The following is a 19,695-nucleotide window of genomic DNA, read 5'->3' as shown; positions in this document are numbered from 1 at the left end:
TGATATGTGATATCATATTAATGAAGTGCTGAATGCTATGAATCTGGAAATTCAGACAAACAAGAAATACCTAACAGCATTATATAAAACACCAGTTGCTTACCAAACAGGTATTGAATGGTTAAGAATGTGACCTATTAATTAAGGTATTAGAATATCCAAATCTAGTTTTACCTAAAATCTCTATTTGTTCTAGGTAAATAATACTTTTTGAACAACTATAATTTGAATAATATTTACATCCATCTAAACTTAAAGCAGAGCCCAATATATGTACCACCCTTTTACACACATCAATATTATAGATACAATAGATTCAAATTAATTTCACGTGTAGTTTTGAAAACGTGCTGGGAATTGTTTGAGATACAAAGACGACTAAAATTTGGTCTCTACCTACATAGGATTCCAGAGATTGGAGGACACAGAAACTTCTGCAAAGAACTGCAGAATGAGACAAATGGTAATAAAAGCCCAATGTACAATGGAAGAATGTAAATGGAAATTGAATTTAGTATGCATACTCATTAAAAAAATAAGGAGCCCCCAAAGTTGGCTACTTTTAATTTTTATTAAACATATTTCTTATATTAAAGTGAAATTTTTTCTGTTCAGTATAATTTCTTTCATATCCTAAGTCTGTTCAATTTAGCATTATCCTAAAATGAATTTTCTTCTCATGAGCACATTTATGAGATTTAATGTTACCACTTTTCATTCTAAAATACGTAACAATATAAAACATAAATTATTATTTTTTTTTTGGCCATGCGGTATGCAGGATTTTAGTTCCCTGACCAGGGTTTGACCAGGCATCAAACCCATGCCCCCTGCATTGGGACCACAGAGTCTTAACCACTGGACCACCAGGGAAGTTCCTAAAACATAAAATTTTGAAACATAAAATGTCTTTGGAACTTCAACTAAAATTTTAAAGGTATAAAGAGCTTCATTCATGCCAAAATAAGACTAGATTTAAACTTTTAGATGAAGTATTTGATTGGTAATTTTATATTTCTATAGATACATGGGAAATAATCTCATTTTTAAAGTTGTAAGAAAATGTGATCTTTACATTTAGGAAAAATTAAAAAGCTTTCCCAGATCCATGCTTACCCTAATAATATAATATTTTCTCAACAGTTGACTCTTAAAGGTATCTTAACTAAGCCCTGCCCCTCTACAAACAATATTATTATCAATATTTGTTAGTATTCAAAAGTCTAAATAAATTATCTTATCCCTGATAGTATCTTTAAATATCATAAAAATATTGCCTGTAACCACAAGATCAAGAAAGTCAAATTCTTCCACCTAGAGGGGTGGGATACAGAGGGTGGGAGGGAGACACAAGAGGGAGGAGATATGGGGATGTAGGTATATGTATGGCTGATTCACGTTGTTATAGAGCAGAAGCTAACACACCATTGTAAAGCAATTATACTTCAATAAAGATGTTAAAAAAAAAAGTCAAATTCTTGAAGATAGTCCAGTTTCTTCAACAAAAACAAAAATACAATTTAAAAAAAAGGATTGATGAAACCTAAAAGGAAGAGACTATAAGAGACTATATCAACCAAATATAATGTGTACCCCTTATTTTCATCTTAATTCAAACAAGCCAACTAATCAAAAACAGTTTTGAGAGAACTGAGAATATTTAAGTATAGCCTGGATAAACTGATCCTATTAATGAATTACTTAGGTGTGGTGATTACTTAGGTGTGGTGATATTGTGGTTACATCAATGGAATTCTTATCTTTTAGAGAAATGTTCAAAAATATTTGTGGATGGAATGATAAGATATCTGGGATTTGATTCAAAATAATCCAGTGGGAGAGGACTGTCAGAGGGTAAAGATGAAACAAGATTGGCCTAACCAAGGGGTACACAGAGGTTAATTATATTAATCTCTTTACCTGTATATATGTTTGGAAGTTTCCATTATAGTAAACTTTTTAATAAAGGAAAAAATAATCACTGCTTGAAATATAGCACAATGTCTCTTATACAACAGATACCTTGAATAACAATAATATAGTCACCTTAATTCTAAGAACTAATGGTCATAAGCATGGTTTTGAATACAAACATAGCTATAGGTAGCAAAATGACAGTATCTGAAGAAAAGGAATTCTCTCATGCTTAATTTAATCTCATTGTTCTCTTTGCCTGGAATTGGGAATAGAAACTGCTTCACTGGCTGAATAAATCATAACTATCCCCAAATAGTCTTAATTACTGATTTCAATAAGCATACCCCTGCATTCTAAGGACAAACAAGTAAAGGAAGTTTATAACCAAGTACTTCTTTTATAAGCATTCATTTTAACATATAAATCTTGATTATGTTAAGGTAGCTGAGCAGCAAGAAACCGGTGTTAAACTGATTTTCAGACTGGGTCTTCAAAGCCTTTTTCTTTTCCTTCACCTAATTTTCCTGGGTTTTTATTTGGGGGGGGCAAATTTTGGTATTAATAGAGAAAACCTCTTTAAGTTCTTTGCACCTAGTGATGTATATGACATCAATGAATGTTTAAACCAGAGAATAATTTCAGTGCTGATATGAAAATTAGGCCATTAAGACTAACCAATTTTTGTAGAAATTACAAGAAGGTGACATTAGCAATTAGAGTAGGATTACAGTTTAGACTGGAATAGTATGTTAACGTGGGAAGACATTTCTGAACATTCTTCCTAAGTGCTGGGGGGAATGAGAGCTAGGAGTTCCCCACACGATAAAATGTGAAGGACGGGTGCAAATTCTTAGAAAACAAAATTCGCTCTACCTCCCTCCCTCAGCCTTAGTTAAATCTTATCATCGTTTTGATTCTATTCATCCTAGCGTCTGCTGTTTCTCTAGATTTTCTGCTGTCTGTTATTGCAGCCAAGTCAAAATGAAAGAGAGGCGGTGTCTGGTTTAGGCAGACAGGAGATGAGAGAGGTTCCCGAATCATTCGCTACACTCCGCTGAATACGCAAGGACCATACAGCCGACGTACGCAGGAACGGGGCGAAAGTCATGTTACCGCGGTGCCAGATCGCACCTGCGCGGGGCGTGCAGGCCACTGACAAGCACCCAGGCTTGCAGCCTTCGACCACCTCGGCGGACTCCAGTCCGCCCGACCCACAGACGCCCTCCCTCCTTCTCTGCCAGGGTCCCCACCTGCACTCCAATTCCTGCCGGCCGGGACCTTCCGACCAGAGGGTGACTGAGGGCTGGTCCTTCCTCAGTCCGGCGTCCCCCACTCCTCCCTCGCCTCTCCCCAGGCCGGTGGCGCCCAACAACCTGGGCACATCAGGGCCCCTTTCGCGCTGCCTGGATCCAGTGCCCTCACGGGGCGCGAAGCGGAGCGCAGGGTCCATATTCCAGAGAGGAACTGTGGCTGGGCGGGGCTGCGCGGGGCAGGAGGGAGCCCACCTCCACCGCCAAGGGCGAGCGGCAGGGAGGAGGCAGCGGCGCTGGGCCTGCAGGCGGTCGGGGTTCGTGGTACCGCCGACGCCTACGCGCAGGGGTGCCTGGGCTGGTGGCGACCATGAGGGGAAAGAGCGAAAGTCCTGCTGGGGAGGAAAAACTCACTCTCAGGACTCCGCTGACTCCTCACGGGCGACCTTGGGTTAAGCGAAGTCCTCGAGTTTGGCGAGGGCCGGGGCACTTGCCAGGGCCGGGCCGGCCGTGACCTTCCCGTCGCTCCGCTCAGGCGCTTCCTAGGGAAACGCAGAGCGGAGCCGGGGCGCTGGACTGCGGATATGACCGTGCGCGGCCTTGGGGCGTCCGGGTTTTGCGGAGAGAAACGCGCTTCCTGGCGCGCGGGGCCGGATCCGGGATCCGGGATCCGGGATCCCGGATGTACGATCTGGCATCGCGGCCCTCTTCCTGCCTGAGCCTCGGCGACCCACTGGAAGCCCAGGCCTAAGAAGGTTGCTGACGCCCACGGGGCTAGTGGTTGGGAAACCCGACAGAGCCCGGTGCCACCGCCCAAGGTCCTCGGGCGAGTTTCTTAATTTCTCTAAAGCGCAAATTTCTTATCTGTGTAATGGAGATTCCATAGTGTCTTCTTCATTGGGTGCTGGGAGGGTTAAAGGGGAATCCATTGCCCCGCTGACAGGGAGCAGGAGATAAGGATTAGCCGCTACTGTTACTATTATTAGTGTTATTATTAGCGGGCTGGACCTGAGGGAGAGTCACTTTTCCTTGTTTCTCCTTCTGCCCTCGCCCGGCCTGTCTGTGCCTCCCAGCTCCTTCGCACTCCGCTCCAGCCCTTAGGCTCCACTACTCAGGCAGCTCTGGACGCTTCCAGTCAACCCGGCCTCAGGAAGACGATCCCGAGGGTAGGAGACGACCCCTGATCCTCTAGTCCTTTGCGTAACTCGGAAGCGCCGCGCACGCGGGGGTTTAAAATGGACACGCGTTCTTGTCCAAGCCTTGGGCCGAGGCCAGCCGCGGGGCGGACAGAAGCCCCGGACTGGAAGGCGCCCTGACGCCCCTACTCCGAACCCCCGGGGCCAGGCCTGGGAACCAGAGCTGCGGCCTCGAGCTCGGCGCGGTACAGGACGCGGCCCGGCCTGCTCACCGTGCCGAGCACCACGCGCCCTCGGCCCATTCCCGCCGCGCGCCGCCCCTGCCCCGGGGGCTGCGCCGCCACAAGGCCGGCCGGAACGCGCTAGCCCGGCCCCGTAGTAGTAGCAGCTGCACAAGGCGCCGGTCCGGTCGGCGAGCCCCAGTGAAGGCCGGAGCTCTCCGCGCGGTCGCGGCGCTTCGTGCAGGTGGACCCGAGCGCCACGTGCGCTAGGAGAAGAACGTTTAATTTACTCTTCGACGGATTCGATATTTTTCTTGAAGATTGATCGTTCGGTATGGTTTCATTCGGTAATAATTAGGAGCTTAGGGGCCGGCTTGGGCGGGATCCGGCCCGCAGTCACCCACGTTCGTGGCTCCGCTGGTCTGGCCTGGGGCCAAGGGAAGGAAGTAAACGGCGTCTCCTGCAGGGCGCGCGGGAGAGCCTCAGGGTCGGCTCTGGGCTCATCCGCGGCTGCACCCGGCGCTCGGACGTTTGTTGATCGAATAAATGAACGAATGTAGGCCTGGAGCGTTTCCACACAAAGGGCAAGAGGAAATTGGAATGTGAACGGGTGTGTTGTTGGCATGAAATAGGCTCCCTTTATATTCTCCCTTGTTTCCAAACTCTTAGGTGAGCCCCACCCCGCAGAATTTGCTAAAAGGATCTTAAAGCTGAGGTGATGAGGGCGAGACAGACTGAGTTCACGATTTGGCAAAGCCTAAGGAGGGAGAGGGGGATGAAGGGGATGGAGGGGGTTTGGAGGATCTCCTGCAAGCCGAGGATAGGGGCCGACGTAGTCAACCGGTGGTGCTTGCCCTGCGGGCGAAGGCTGCAGGTGCAGCGTAGGGCAATTGAATCGGAAGCTCGAGAATGGCGGCTACCAAGGGTTGGGCTTGGGAACTTTCCAGAACACCCTCGGAACGAACTACTGCAAGCCAGGAGTCAGTGGGGGTCGTAGGCAGAACTTCCGAGTGATGAGATGGAGATGAGAAGCTGGAGTAAAAATGGGCCAATTAAACGGCTGTAAAAATGTGTGTCTCTATATGTTCCCTCCCTCCTGGAATGAGAAATTCAAAACTGGGGCTGAAGAGTAGATGAGGGGGAACGAGCTTCTTACACTCACGGGGGGGACTTCCTCCTAACCCGTGCGGAATACAGTTCTTTTGAAACGTGAGCCCTGGTCAGGACCTTGAGAGCTGCAGGGTCTCTAGAAATTTGCTTTCTCTGGCGGGAGTATTTCTTGATGGACATCTTCGCCTTGTTTGCCTCCCACCCAGTCACCTGAAACCGAATACAGTGAAACCTTTCTGGTCGCAAAGTCCCTTCAGAAATTTTTTTGAAAGAGAGAGAAAGTTCCTTCTGTTCTAAAGAAAGGGAATAGAAGTTCCTAGAAGGTCCCTGACCTGGGAGTTTTTTAAATTGCAAATGTCCGGGATCCGAGTGCTTCATTTGATATTTCCTTTTTCTCTGGGCCCTAGAGTTTTGACATTTCTAATTTTTTTAATTGCCTTTTTATTTTTCCCGAATAAACTTTGGCCACTACATCTAAGATTCATGTCAAATCGCCCTTCAACTTATTCAGGAGAAAAATCAACGCTTTAGAAAGATGGAAAATAAATGGAGACTATATTTAGATGACCTCTAATTATTTTTCACTTATAGATTTCATACATACTAAATCCCATATTTTAAAAGACAGAATTTTTTCAACTTCAAATATTCGGAAGTTTTAAAAACCATTTTGAAAATGGATTGTTTCTGACGTCTATAATGAATATGAATTGTAGGGCTTCCCTGGTAGCGCAGTGGTTGAGAATCTGCCTGCCAATGCAGGGGACACGGGTTCGAGCCCTCATCTGGGAAGATCCCACATGCCGCAGAGCAGCTGGGCCCGTGAGCCACAACTACTGAGCCTGCGCGTCTGGAGCCTGTGCTCCGCAACAAGAGAGGCCGCGATAGTGAGAGGCCCGCGCACCGCGATGAAGAGTGGCCCCCGCTTGCCGCAACTGGAGAAAGCCCTCGCACAGAAACGAAGACCCAACACAGCCAAAAATAAATAAATAAATATTTAAAATATTTAAAAAAAATACTTTAAAAAAAATATATGAATTGTAAAACTAAATTGTTTAGCTGGGAGGAAAAAACTAAGTTTTAAAATAAGTTCCATTTAGAAGGTGCAGTAATCTAAAAGAAACAATGTTGCGTAGTGATTTAGCACTTTATTTAGTCCCCATAGTCCGGTTTACTTTTAACACCTCTCCACGGAGGATGGCACATCAGACGTACAGATCAGAAGTAAATCCTCTGAAATTAAAATTCTACTCATATTACACATCGATTTCGGGAAGACAAAAAGGGCACAAGGATTCTGCGCTGGCTTTGGGAATACTACTTGCAGTTCCTAGGGCGTGAAGACGGGGGAAACGCTGTGCATTGGACGATTTATTTTCTTTGCTTTTCTTTTAATAACAGAACAAAATGCCCCACTCACGTTCATCGTTCCCCTGGAAATGTGCAAATCGGAAAAGCCTTGGAAGTCACGACTGGAGGCTGGAAAAGAAATGTTCGACGCTGACGCCATCGAACATTTACGTTCAGGTTGTCTTAAGGGAACAATAACCAACTTTTCCTTTGTAAGTATTTCGCAGCGAACCGAAATTGGTGGTTGCTCCGCTGTACGATGCAGATACACACTCTTGGTCCCGGCTGTGGACGGTGGAGTGCGCCAGGGCAGGCGGCGAGGAGAGCGTGACCCCGGGCGGCTCCGCCCTCCAGGTTGGCTCCCTGTCCGCCCCAAGGAGTCGGGCAGGTGTGGGTGCTATTCAAAAGGCCGGTGAGGTCCCCTCTCCGCCCGAAAGGGCGACCAGCGACGTCAGCCTGGAGCCCTCTACTCCAGGCTGACACCCCAGGAGCGCCGCGGTGGCGGACAGGTGCCGGCCCAGCAGAGCGCCCTTGCTGGGAGCGCAGCCGCTGGCAGAGTCCTGCTGCTGCTGCTGCTGCTGCTGCTGCTGCTGCTGCTGCTGCTGCTGCTGCTGCTGCAAAATCGTCCGGGCAGCGGATGCGGCGGCGGCGGCGGAGACGTGGAGCAAGGGGGCAGCGGCCTGCGGATGCAACAGGCACGACGGGCGCTGCACCAGGTGGCAGTAACCCCACGGGGTCGGGGGCAGACTCTGCGCGGCGCCTGTACCAGCTCCCCGGACCCCTTGCAGGATACTCTCGATGCTGAAGGAGGTGCATCCGCCTGCCGGCCGCGACGCCGGCCCCTTGCCCTCCTCCCAAGGCTGGGAGCCTAGCGTGGGCAGCAGCGCCGGAAGGGCGCCGGGGGTCCCCAGATCCGCGCCTTGCGCTTTCCTGGGCGCCTCAGCTACGCTGCCTACGGCCGGGGCAGAGAGCAGCAGGTAGCGGAGGGGATGAGGATGCAGCAGCGCGCACGGGCGGCTCCCGGGAGTGGAGGCGGGATAGGCCCCCGGGACAGGCTGCGGCGGGGCCGGGGGCCCGAGCAGCATACCCGGGTAGGGGGCATGCAGGGCGGCGGGCGCAGCGGGCAGGGGGAAGGGGTGGTGCAGGTGGGCTCCCGGAGGCGGGTGGTGGCGCTTGAAGCGCTTCCTGCGCCGAAGGAAGCTGCCGTTGTCGAACATGTCCTGGGAGGCGGGGTCCAGGCTCCAGTAGTTGCCCTTGCCAGGGTGTCCCGGCTCCCGGGGGATTTTGACGAAGCAGTCGTTGAGCGAGAGGTTGTGGCGGATGCTGTTCTGCCAGGCGGGGAACTTGCGGCGGTAGTAAGGGAAGCGGCCACTGATGAAGGCGCAGATGCCGCTGAGCGTGAGGCGCTTGTGTGGGCTCTGCAGAATGGCCATGGTGATGAGCGCGATGTATGAGTAGGGGGGCTTCGCCGGCTGCGGGGCGCCCGCAGAGGCCGCCGTAGACCCCGTCGGTGCCCCGAACTTGGGGCCAAACTCGGAGGAGTCGCTTGGGCCGCCGCCGCCGCTCTCGGTGCGCTCTCCGGGAAGCGCACCCGCGCCCGCGCCGCGCCGCGCCCTCTGCGGCTCCGGCTGGTGCAGCTGCTCTAGAAGGCGCTGGCTTCCCTCCGGTTCCTCGTCTTCCTCTTCCTCCTCCTCTCCTTCATCTTCCTCCTCTCCCAGGATATCGATCGCACCGTCTTCCCTATCGGAGCCCTGGAGGCTGCGCGGAGGTGTGGAGCGAAGTCGCTCAGCTCTTGGCAAGTTCATGAAGGAGCAGGTCCTGCAGAGGCCGGGGAGGTGGCGGCTCTGGGTGGGCTGGGCTGGAAGCCTGTGTTAAGAGTGTTCCAAGAAGCAGAGACGCTCGAGGTTACCCTTTTAGGTGGTGTTCTTCTGCTGCCGATTTCTCCTCCTTTCCTACACCATCCGGCGAAGATGCACTTTGCCTTTTATTGAAGCTTCTGAGTCCTTGTGTGGTGGACTCCCCCGTCCCCCTTTATACCCTTTCTTGCCCTACCTCAGAGCGCTCTTCCTTCCTCCCGACGCAGTCCAGTGATGAGGGGTCCTTTGAGCATTACCCGACGCGGCAAGAGCCTTCAGCTGCCCCCTCCTTACACGCACCAGCCAGCAAGGAAGGTGCTTCACTCCTCAGGCTCAGCCAGCCAATTGCGCCAGGAGTTGCATAGGCTCTGTTAATGCACTTTGAAAACCGCGCAAATGCAAAAGGGGGTAGGAAAATGTGTACCTGACAATCTAAGGCCACCTCCACATTCAGGCCTCTCTCCTGAAGGATAAAAATAGAAGCTGGGAGAAGGCATTGAAATATGTACGGTGTTTGACTGTAAAAGAATGTGTAACAGTAAATATGTTTTTGTGTTTCATAGCTGGTTAGTTACCCACTTTCACTGGTGGATTGTGTCCTCCACCCAGAATGAGGAGCTGAAATATTTTTAATGTTCTTACTACATTCCCGAGCTCAGAGTGGAGCGTGAGAGGGTGTGGCCTTGTCCCTACTACCCCCTACCTCAGCTTCCCAAAATGTTTTCCCCCTGACTCAAGTTTTCAGAAAAGACTGAAATGTCCTATCATGAGGTTGTGGAAGTTCAAGGTGGAGGGAAAGAAGGAGGGCTACAGAGAAGTCCCCTTCCAGCAGTGATTCTCAACTTCTTTGAACATTTAACCTCAGTATGAAGTAAATTTTATACCACGATCTTGCACAGACTTATATAACTAAAATGAGTTTCATAAAATAAGTGATCACTGATATTCTTTCATTTTTTTAATGGCCATGACCAACTAAATTGATTTTGCTGCATACTAACCAGTACAAACCCAGTTTGAAATATCCTTTTCACAAAAATGGCCCAACAACTCCAAAGTATACACCCAGTCTGAGACTCCGTCTCCTCTCTCTCCCTTCTTCCTTCTTTAAAAAAAAGCCAACATGAAGCACTTTTTACTATAATAATAAATTCTAATCTTGAAACTTATAGGAGGCAAAAAAGGGCTGCAGTTTCAGTGTCTTAAACTAATTCACCAGGTCATCATTCCTTTCTCACACTGGAGAAGAACAAGATGACAGAGACGCTCTGTTTAAGTCACTGGACATCCTTGGAAGTAACATGATTTTTAGATTGGCTTCAGTTAAATTAGTTCAGAGAATAAAGCAGCAGTGCAGTGCAATATAATTTAATGTGTTATATCACTAGGTATCCTATGATAAAATACTAACAGTATATACTCATAATTTAATACCTACCTACTTGTGAAAAGAATTTGAGGTGGCATCTAATAAAAATTCAGCATAAAAATATTATGCCATTGATTGTTACATAGTAAATCTTCTATTAGAGTTTGTAAAATGACAACAAATTTTCAGTGAGAAATCAGAAGCCGGCTAATATAACAAAAAATAGCTTAAAGGAGTTAGTTTTCTTCAGGATAAAATTTTGAAAACAGCTTTCTTACAAGTCTTTTTAAAGTCTTATCCTCTATTTCTGAGGTGTTTACCCTCTAAGGCTTCTCAGTTGTATGTAGTTTGAAGTAGAACAAATAACAGAAGTTTTCGAGCCTAACAGATTTGTGTTTGAATCCCAAATTAACCAATTACTACTTGTGTGACCTATTAAACTAAGCTTCAGGAGGGCTGGGACAGGTGTCTTATTCAGCCTTAGATTCCCAGATGCCTCCCCCTCAACCCCCTGTAGGTAAGGCACATTTCTTCCAACAGCATAGGAATCCGATTACCTGGGAAAGGGAGCATTGTTAGTTTTCCTACAGTCAACTTCTATGGGGATTTGGGTTATTTAAAAATGAAAGGAGAAAAGTAAGGGCACTAAAAAAAAAAAAATGCAAAACAACCCCCAATGATGGAAGTATGTCAAAGAGGGCACTGGGAGACAAGAAAGAGCTGCCAATGGCCAAAGCTGGGGCAATTAGAGCATCAAAATATAGTATTAGATTATTAACCAAAGTATATTCATGTATCTATACTGATAAAAAATAGATGACTGTAAATTAATACATGGGGGAAAGAGGCAAATCTCCCTTGCAGAAAACTTCCAAATAAATTATGTAGATATTCCACCCTCTAGGAGGTAGAGCATAACCCCCCAGTCTCTTACTGTGGGCAATGCACAATGACTTCCTTCCAAAGAGAACCATATGAAGTGGGGGGAGGGGGAATAAGTTAACCGTGGAGAGAAACCTGACAAAGGTTTCAGCCAGGTGTCAGGTAATCAATGGCAACATCAACAGTCATAAATCAGGTTGATAGTATGTACCCTTGATATGAGGTGATAAAAATGGAAGACATGACTACCCATGTAGTCATGGGCGGGGGTGGTGGAGGAGAGTGGATGGATATGGGAATTCCCTTCTACTGTCTGCTCTGCTCCATTTTTCTGTAAATGTAAAACTGTTCTGAAAATTATATTTTATTAAAAAATTAAACAGGAGAAAAAAGGCCTAGTAGCCAAAAAGTAGAAACTCAAATGTCCATCAACTGATGAGTAGATGAACAAAATGTGGTATATAAATAGAATTTTATTCAGCAATAAAAAGAAACAAAATGCTGATACATGCAACAACATGGATGAGCCTTGAAAACATCATGGTAGGTGAAAGGAGTCCAAATAGGCAAATCTAGAGACAGAAAGTAGACAAGTGGCTTCTGGGGAACAGGGGCAGGAGGAAATGAGGATTAACTGCTAATGGATACAGAGTTTAGGAGCTATGAAAATGTTCCAGAATTACTGATAGATAGTGGTACTGGTTGCCACTACCTGTGGATATACTAAAGCCATGAATTGTATACTTTAAAGGGTAAATTTTTTTGCTAATTATATCTAAATAAAATTAATGTACAAAATATATCAATGTAAAAATAAATAGCTGTATCAAGAAAAACTAAGTTGAGTTCTTTGGAGATACTCCAAATTATGGCAAGTAATTCCTTAAGGAAAAAAAAAGGGTGGGGGGACTCTTTCTGTCCCACCTGATTAATTCTTTAGTGTTGTGTTACTTTGTGCTCATGAAACACTGAAACATTTAACATGGGGTCCAGTGCATAGTGGGCACTCAATAATATTTGGAGATTACTTCTTTCCTAACACTGAATAGGGTTTTTTTTCCTGAACAAATCTATCAGGGGGTCATAAACGCCATCCATCCCACTTTGAAAAACCAACCTCTCTAAACTACTGGACAGAAAAGAGGATGTCTGATTTCTCTCCATTTCGCTCTGAAAATTAAAGGCAACTCAGTTATCAAACAAGTTGATTCTAATTTTAAATAAGTTGATTCTAATATTAAGACTAATTCTGAGAAAAAAGTCTAGTTCTTCTTTCTCATCAAAGTAGGGCAAGTTGCTAGACATTCAAAGACAGAATTCACTTCTTTCAGTATCACCTCCACAATGTATGGCATTTCTAGAACTGGGAAAGTCCTTTCAAAGAAATCTAAAAATATAATTTTCCACCTACATTACTAATCCAAAGGAGACATTTATTCAATTTGTAGCAAGCAACCAAGCCCACAAATGTTTAAAAGACTTTTAGCTTTATTTTGTTGATAATTCCCTTCAAACTTCATAATCTATTAGGAATTAGAGACCCTTTCAATCCCTGGTCTTCCCTCACCCCCTGGGCTGACCCTTCCTACAGCTATCTTAAACTCAGTGCTAATGTTCTTGCCCCTTTCACTAAAAGCTGGAAAAGCCTAGGAAAGAATCATTTAAGAAGCTGTGCAGAAGCTTGAATATATTATCAAGTCTTGCTGGAAAAGGAGAATTTACATTTACTGAAACTCTATAGTCAGAGTACTTTAAGTTTAATCCCTGGAACAATTCAAAGAGATTTGCATTTTATCTGAATATTATGAATAAGGAAGCAAAGGTTTAGAGAGATTTAGTAATTTATCCTATATTACTCAGTAAACTATAAAGTTACAGATGAACTATGCCTAAACCTTGATTATCATCATTACCATAATCATAATACCCTGAAAATTTTCTATGGTTAGCAGAATAATGGCCCATGTTATTTATTTGTTAGTGATTTCCATTATAAAAATAAAATCTTCTCTCGAGGATATCTATTGGAGGTTCCAAACCCTTCTGAAGTACAGATTAAACCAGTAAGGTCTCTGATCACTGAAAAATACTTCATTTTGGGAAAAATAAGAACAAAGAACGGGGCAATGCATAGTCAAAAGAGCTTATAAATAACATAAAAATACAGTAAAAAGAAAAAATCTAAATTAAAACAGTGAGATGCCATTCCATCCAGAATGGCAAAGGTTAAAATGTGTTAGCTAGGTTTGGAAAAAAGGGTACTTTCATACACTCCTGTTTTACGGCAAGGAAGGTACAGCCATTTGGGAAGGCAATTTATCAGTATCTATTAAGAACTTTAAATGTGCATATCCTGGAAGCCAGTGATTCCACCCTTACATATCTCTTCCAGAGAAACATTCTCACATAAAAACAAAGAGGCACACATAATGATGTTCACTGCAGCACTGTCTGCAATTTCAAAAACAGGAAACAACTAGTTCATCTGCCACGGTGATCACAACCACATCACTTGTCCAGCTCAAAACCCTTCAGCCACTTCCCAGGGCTTTCAGAATAATCCAAATATTTCGCTCTGTCCTGTAAGCAAAAAGCCCAGCCCTGGCTCACAACTCCAATCCCACCTCCTACCCTGGCTTTCGAACCTTCCACCACGCTTGCCTTCTTCCTGGTCTTCCAGCACACTATACTGGTTCCCACCTAAAGGCCCTCTCCAATACTTGCTCCCTTTGTGTAGAATCTTCTCCCTGACTTTGCATCAATGACTCCTTTTAACTCTGTTCTCAACTTAAAAGCCACCTCTGGCAACCTGGATGAAACTTGAGGTTCATTATGCTAAGTGAAATAAGTTAGAGAAAGACAAATACTGTAGGACTTCACTCATATGTGGAATATAAAAAACAAACTAACAAAATAAATAAATGAGCAAAACAAACCAAACAAAAACACGTGGATACAGAGAGTAGAGCAATGGTTACCAGAGGGGAAGGGGAAGGAAACTAAACTGTATGGAGAAGGATGGAAACAAAATTTTTGGTGGTGAGCACACTGTAGTGTATACAGAAGTAAAAATATAATGTTGTATACATGAAACTTATATAATGTTAAAAGCTAATGTCACCTCAATAAGAAATAAAGTTTTTTTAAAAAATGACAGTTTTCACCAAATTGTACTATAGATTGAATTCAATTCAGTTAAAATCCTAGCAGGCTTTTTGAAGAAACTGACAAGTTAATGATAAAATTTATATTGAAAACAAAAATACCTAAAATAGCTGTAACAACTCTGAAAAAGATAAACAAGATTGGAATATTTACACTACCTAATTTCAAAACTTACTCTAAGGCTACAGTTATCAGGACAGTGTGGTAGTGCCATAAGGACAGATGAATGAAAATAATGTCCATGAAGACACACACACACACGCCACGTGATTTTCAGCAAAGGTACAAAAAGCTTATTCAAAGGGCAAAAGAGTTTTCAAGACGTAACGATGGAACAATTAACTTGAAATGGATCATGATGCTAAATGTTAAGAGCTAAAATTATTAGGTTTCTAAAAGAAAACATAGGAAAGATCTTTGTGACATTGGGATTATCAAAAAGTTCTAAAACAGCTCCACCCCACCAAAAAAAAAAAAGCCACTTCTCCTCAGAGAGGCTTTTCATGCCCACTCATTCTAAAGTCAGTTTTGACTTTTATCAGCCTTCTTCAGGCACCTTGTATTTTCTCACTTATTTATGTCCCTCCACTAGAATGTAAGCAATACAAACCTGGCTTTTAACCATCATGTGCAGTTTCAGCCCCAGCACTAATACTGGGCAAACTTGGAAGCTCTCAATGAATCTTTTTTTAAAGAAATGTATTCTATGCTATACTATGAATTTCTGTCCAGCAGTTAAAGACATATTTATATGCATTGTCACAGAAAGATCTAAGATTAATAGTTTTTTAAAAAGAGCAAACTGTATTATAATATGTAAAGAATGATTTTTTATTTAAAACACACATTATAAGAATCTTTCCTTAAGGATATTTATGGCAAGTTTGTAAGTCTTCCGAAGAAATTCCTTAAATTATAGCTTTATTATTGGAAAATAATTCACTTTGGGAAACAATGTAAACCATAATGTGTGCATAAGTGAAAAGAAACATCTAAAAGGATAGACATTAAACTGACAACACTGCTTACCCAGAAGTGACAGTGACTGAAAGAGAAAGGTCAGGAGAGACTGACTTCATCTGTAATGCTTGCGTTTTACAACACAAATGTAGTCATGCAATACTTTTGTAAAGAAAAATATTTAAAGATTAATACGTTATAAAGAAAAAACCAAATATTTATCAGTTTAAAACAGATTTTTAAGGGTTTAGATTAATATTACTTCAAACATTTCTCCCACAACAGTACCATTAATTATAAGCCCTTTCTCATGGCCTGGAACAGATGAATCTAAATACTTATTATTTGCCAATGAACATTAGGAAGTATTATCGTGACTACATTAATTATAAAACAAACTGAAATTGTTAGGAAGGAGAAAACATTTATCTATGCTCTGTTGTGGGCCAGGAGCTCAGCTGGGTGCATTACAAACCTATTTAATATTTATTTATTTATTTATTTATGGCTGTGTTGGGTCCCCGCTTCTGTGCAAGGGCCCTCCCCAGTTGTGGCAAGCGGGGGCCACTCCTCATCGCGGTGCGCGGGCCTCTCACCACCGCGGCCTCTCCCGCCGCGGAGCACAGGCTCCAGACGCGCAGGCTCAGCAATTGTGGCCCACGGGCCCAGCCGCTCCACGGCATGCGGGATCCCCCCAGGCCAGGGCCCGAACCCGCGCCCCCTGCATTGGCAGGCGGACCCTCAACCACTGCGCCACCAGGGAAGCCCCATACAAACCTATTTAACCCTCACAACAAGCTTGAACGTTTGATATTATCACTGTCCACTTTAAAAGTAAGAAAACTAATCTCAGAGAAAATACTTTGCCCAAGATTATACAGCCAAGAAGCAGCAGAGCTGGAATTAAAGCCCTGGAATTAAAGATCTGACTCAAAAATCAGCTGACTTTTATCAGGCAATTGGCTGCCACAAAATAAGCGTATTCTCTCAGCCACAAATTCAGAGAATAGATTCAGGAGGCAAATGGATGAACATAGAGAAGTTATATTAAAAAGGTACAGAACACAGGGGAAGGGAGATAGATAATCTAATCAATTAGCCTGCCTCCAACTACTGGAACCATTCAAGATACAGAGATGTAATTTTGACTTAAAATTCTGAAAAAATACTCCAAAAGCCATTCTGACAGCCTTCTGATATTTAACAACCATTAACTCTTCTTTAAATTCCGTTTAATGCCTTTCTCTTACAATTTGAATATAGTTAAGCTGACCTGGCCTTAGGCAGGAAGAAGAGAAAAGTAATCCATTGTATACTTACACACCTACCATTTATATAAAGATTGTTAAATTATCAAAAGTTAAATGCAGTTACATCTGAAGTTTTATACCTTGTCACTTTTTAGTTTATATTGAAAAATAAAGAAGTTAAAAAAAAACAAGATGAATTTAATACCAGTAGTAAAATCTACTTTAAAACTAAAATCTACTCTAAAATTAAAAGCTCTACAATTGAAATCTTTGAAATATATTACAAAGTGAATGGCTGAAGTTCCATTACACTGACTACCAGTAAGGCTTAGAATCTAAGAATAAGAGAAAGTTTCAATTAATTTCTTTGATTTAGGTTTCTTCCACTCTTAAGTCTCTACCACTGTAAACCCTTTATTTCCTTTAATAAAAATGGTGACATTGTTTTTAAAAATGTTTGTTATTAACAATAAAATTACATCCACGCAATCAGCTGAAGTTCTAAGGGAAAATGACAATGTTGAAGTAAGTCTTCCCATTATTATTATTATAACTTCCATGGGTGAGAAATTCAGCATATGTAAACTCCAAAGCCAATTCTGAAAGATATGTTTATGAATCATCTGTCCACAAAAAAAAGTCAGAGGACAGTGTATTTTATTGTATGAATATCAAATGTTTTATAATACTGATTTACTATATTGTATGTATTCTATAAAATAAATACTATTTTAAAGTTTACATTGGAATTCATAAGAGAAGTAATGCAAAGAATAGATGCTTGAAATACATCCAATAGGAAACTTAGTCCCAATTTTATCATCCAATCCTTTTGGTGATGCTTCTAGTGTTATGGACAAACTTGATCTTCTTTGAAACGTGTTGTCCATTGCTTTTCTGTCTCAGTCACAGTAGCTATAAATAGTTGTTTAAGAATATCCTTATCTAAATTCCTGCCTGCAAACAGAACAAAATATGGTATGAGTATATGATGCTTATTAAAATGACACAGTTTACCTATTAAGTCCAGATCATTAAATGCTTCATGATCTTCAGAAATTTATAAAAACAATAGTAATTAGTGATTCTTTCCTTAACTTTCTAATTAAGTCCCTTAGAACTAAGTTGGCATTTGGATTAATCACTTTTCTAAAATTATTTGAAGAAGAGTAAAAGGCTTAACAAGTTCTTATGATGTTATCTCATAATTAAGACAAATACATTAACCACAAGCTTATTCATATTAACCAATCAGATTTACAGACTGGTTAGTACTACTTACGTAGCATATTATATCCCTTTCTCTCTCTCTCTCTCTCTTTTTTTCTTTAGAAATTTAACTGTCTATAAGGGAAAAGAATCTGAAAAAAACAGATATGTATGTATGTATAATTAAATCACTTTGCTGTACACCTGAAAATAACACAACATTGTAAATCAACTATACTTCAATTTTAAAAAAAGTTAACTGTTTGTCACTTACCAATAAGGACCAATCGATTTGTTCTCTTACTGTCGTCTTCCCAGCTCACTGATGTCTCCTCCAGATCATACAGCTCATGGACACCCTGGACAATCACTTGTTGTGGTTTGTCTTTGAGCGACACCAGCCCCTGCTCAGAGGAGAAAGAGCAATCAGCCACAGTTTGAATTTAAAAGCAGAAATCGAGCATCAATGTTAATGGATTAATCATTCCCATTTCTTTTTAAAATACAAACTCATAAAGGAGATGCTGTTAAAATTACTTAATTCCAGTTATTTGTGCATTAAAGAGTTTCCTAAATCCTCCAATTTTTAAAAAAGGCTTCTGCACACATTTTTTTAAAACAATCCCTATTTCTAATGATAAAATTAATATACGTAATTAGGATGTTTATTCAGTATTACCACAATGAAAACTGAAACAACCAAATGATAAAACATGTTATATCTCAAATTCTACCAGTTATTCTACTTTTAAGGATTTTATACTTGTTTTACAGTTTGAGTGGGAAAATTTGAGAAGTTAAAGGATTTTGGTGATAATCTGTTTTTGAATGGGTTGTAATAAATGGAGTAGATAATGATGAAATAAAGGAAAAGAAAAACTATTATATTTATCTGAATAAAATTCATTTAAAATTGATTTGCAGAAATGAGGAACAAGTTATCTGATGAACTGGCCTATGGGGATGAAATAATTTCTCTGAAATAATGTTTGTTATACATATTTATTATAAAAATAATATATATATTGAAAAATAGTAAGAGACAAACCACTGTCATTCCCACCACATAATTTTTGATGTATTCATGTATTTGGGGTACATGTTCTTCCAGCTTTCTTTTCTTGGGCAGAGTTTTGTTTTCTGCTTTTCAAATCTGAGTTTTAATATGTAACAACAAACTTCATGGAGAGAATTACCTAAGCATCCATTTTATACTTGTATAAAGACTTTGAAGTGTCAGCTGTTATTAGAGTTAACAGTTTAAACATGTTGATTATTTTCAGACTAGTATAATACTTGGTAACAGCAAAGAGAAGGAAGTCTATGAAGGGAAAGGCTGTGGTGCCTCAGATGTCCCAGCGTTGCTGTGATGAGAGGAAGGCCAAAAGAAGAATCAAGGAGGACAGCTGCAGAACAACTGTCATACACGAAGGACAAAATCCAGACTGGGATGGTGCGAGATGAGCCACTGAACTCTATACAGAGGTCTCGTTGCTGCATTAGTATAAACGCCCAAATGGTTGCTTTTCTAGGTAACCACCCCCCATTCAGTACTAGGGGATAAAAGCAGTTACAGAATGAAATATGATCTTCCAATTAGGATCACAGAATGTAGATGGGGACACAGTCATAAAGAAGCAGCAGGATCTGGCTTAGTTCCTCTGCGGGGGAACGACTGGGGAATAGACTAGGATTCAGCTGTGCTGCTCTGCAGCGCCAATCCCAGGTGGAACCAGCACAGGGAGTGAAGAAATCTAAACCAAAATAGTTTCCCGGTCATTCTAGTGACCCTAGGAAGTCGGCTGCTAGCCAGAGAATCTAGCTACTAACAGTAATGATAATAAACAGTAATAATAAAACCTTATGCACGCTTCTGGAAACACAGGAGTAGACACTCAAATGACTGTTGATTGGTTAAGCACACAGCCTAGAACCCACTGCTCCCTGGAAAAAACACCTTTTGTGACATAATACCCAAATATCAAGTAATATGAATGGATTTCCAAACACAGCAAGAATT

General features: G+C 42.6%; 2 protein-coding genes across 3 annotated transcripts in view; both read right to left on the bottom strand.

Moving 5' to 3' along the window:
- Positions 1-4,864: 4,864 nt before the first annotated feature.
- FOXD4 (forkhead box D4) lies at positions 4,865-8,989 on the bottom strand. The gene is given in 5 exon segments (XM_007182306.2): positions 4,865-5,086; positions 5,379-5,556; positions 7,243-7,614; positions 7,677-7,885; positions 7,887-8,989. Coding segments are annotated over 5 exon segments (1,884 nt in total). The 5' UTR covers positions 8,790-8,989.
- Positions 8,990-11,546: 2,557 nt separating this feature from the next.
- ZNG1A (Zn regulated GTPase metalloprotein activator 1A) overlaps positions 11,547-19,695 on the bottom strand; it is a 46,911-nt gene continuing 38,762 nt past the window's right edge. For both annotated transcript variants that reach the window (XM_057548492.1, XM_057548493.1), the window contains 3 exons: positions 17,950-18,079; positions 15,994-17,423; positions 11,547-15,691 (listed from right to left, as the gene is read on the bottom strand). In XM_057548492.1, coding sequence (XP_057404475.1) covers positions 17,317-17,423; positions 17,950-18,079 — 237 coding nt within the window. In that variant the 3' untranslated portion in view covers positions 11,547-15,691; positions 15,994-17,316. The remainder of the gene's footprint in view (positions 15,692-15,993; positions 17,424-17,949; positions 18,080-19,695) is intronic.

This window comes from Balaenoptera acutorostrata, chromosome 6 (assembly GCF_949987535.1).
Source record: "Balaenoptera acutorostrata chromosome 6, mBalAcu1.1, whole genome shotgun sequence".
Classification (NCBI taxonomy): domain Eukaryota; kingdom Metazoa; phylum Chordata; class Mammalia; order Artiodactyla; family Balaenopteridae; genus Balaenoptera; species Balaenoptera acutorostrata.
Note: the sequence above shows the minus strand (reverse complement) of the source record. Positions and strands in the feature narration are given on the sequence as shown.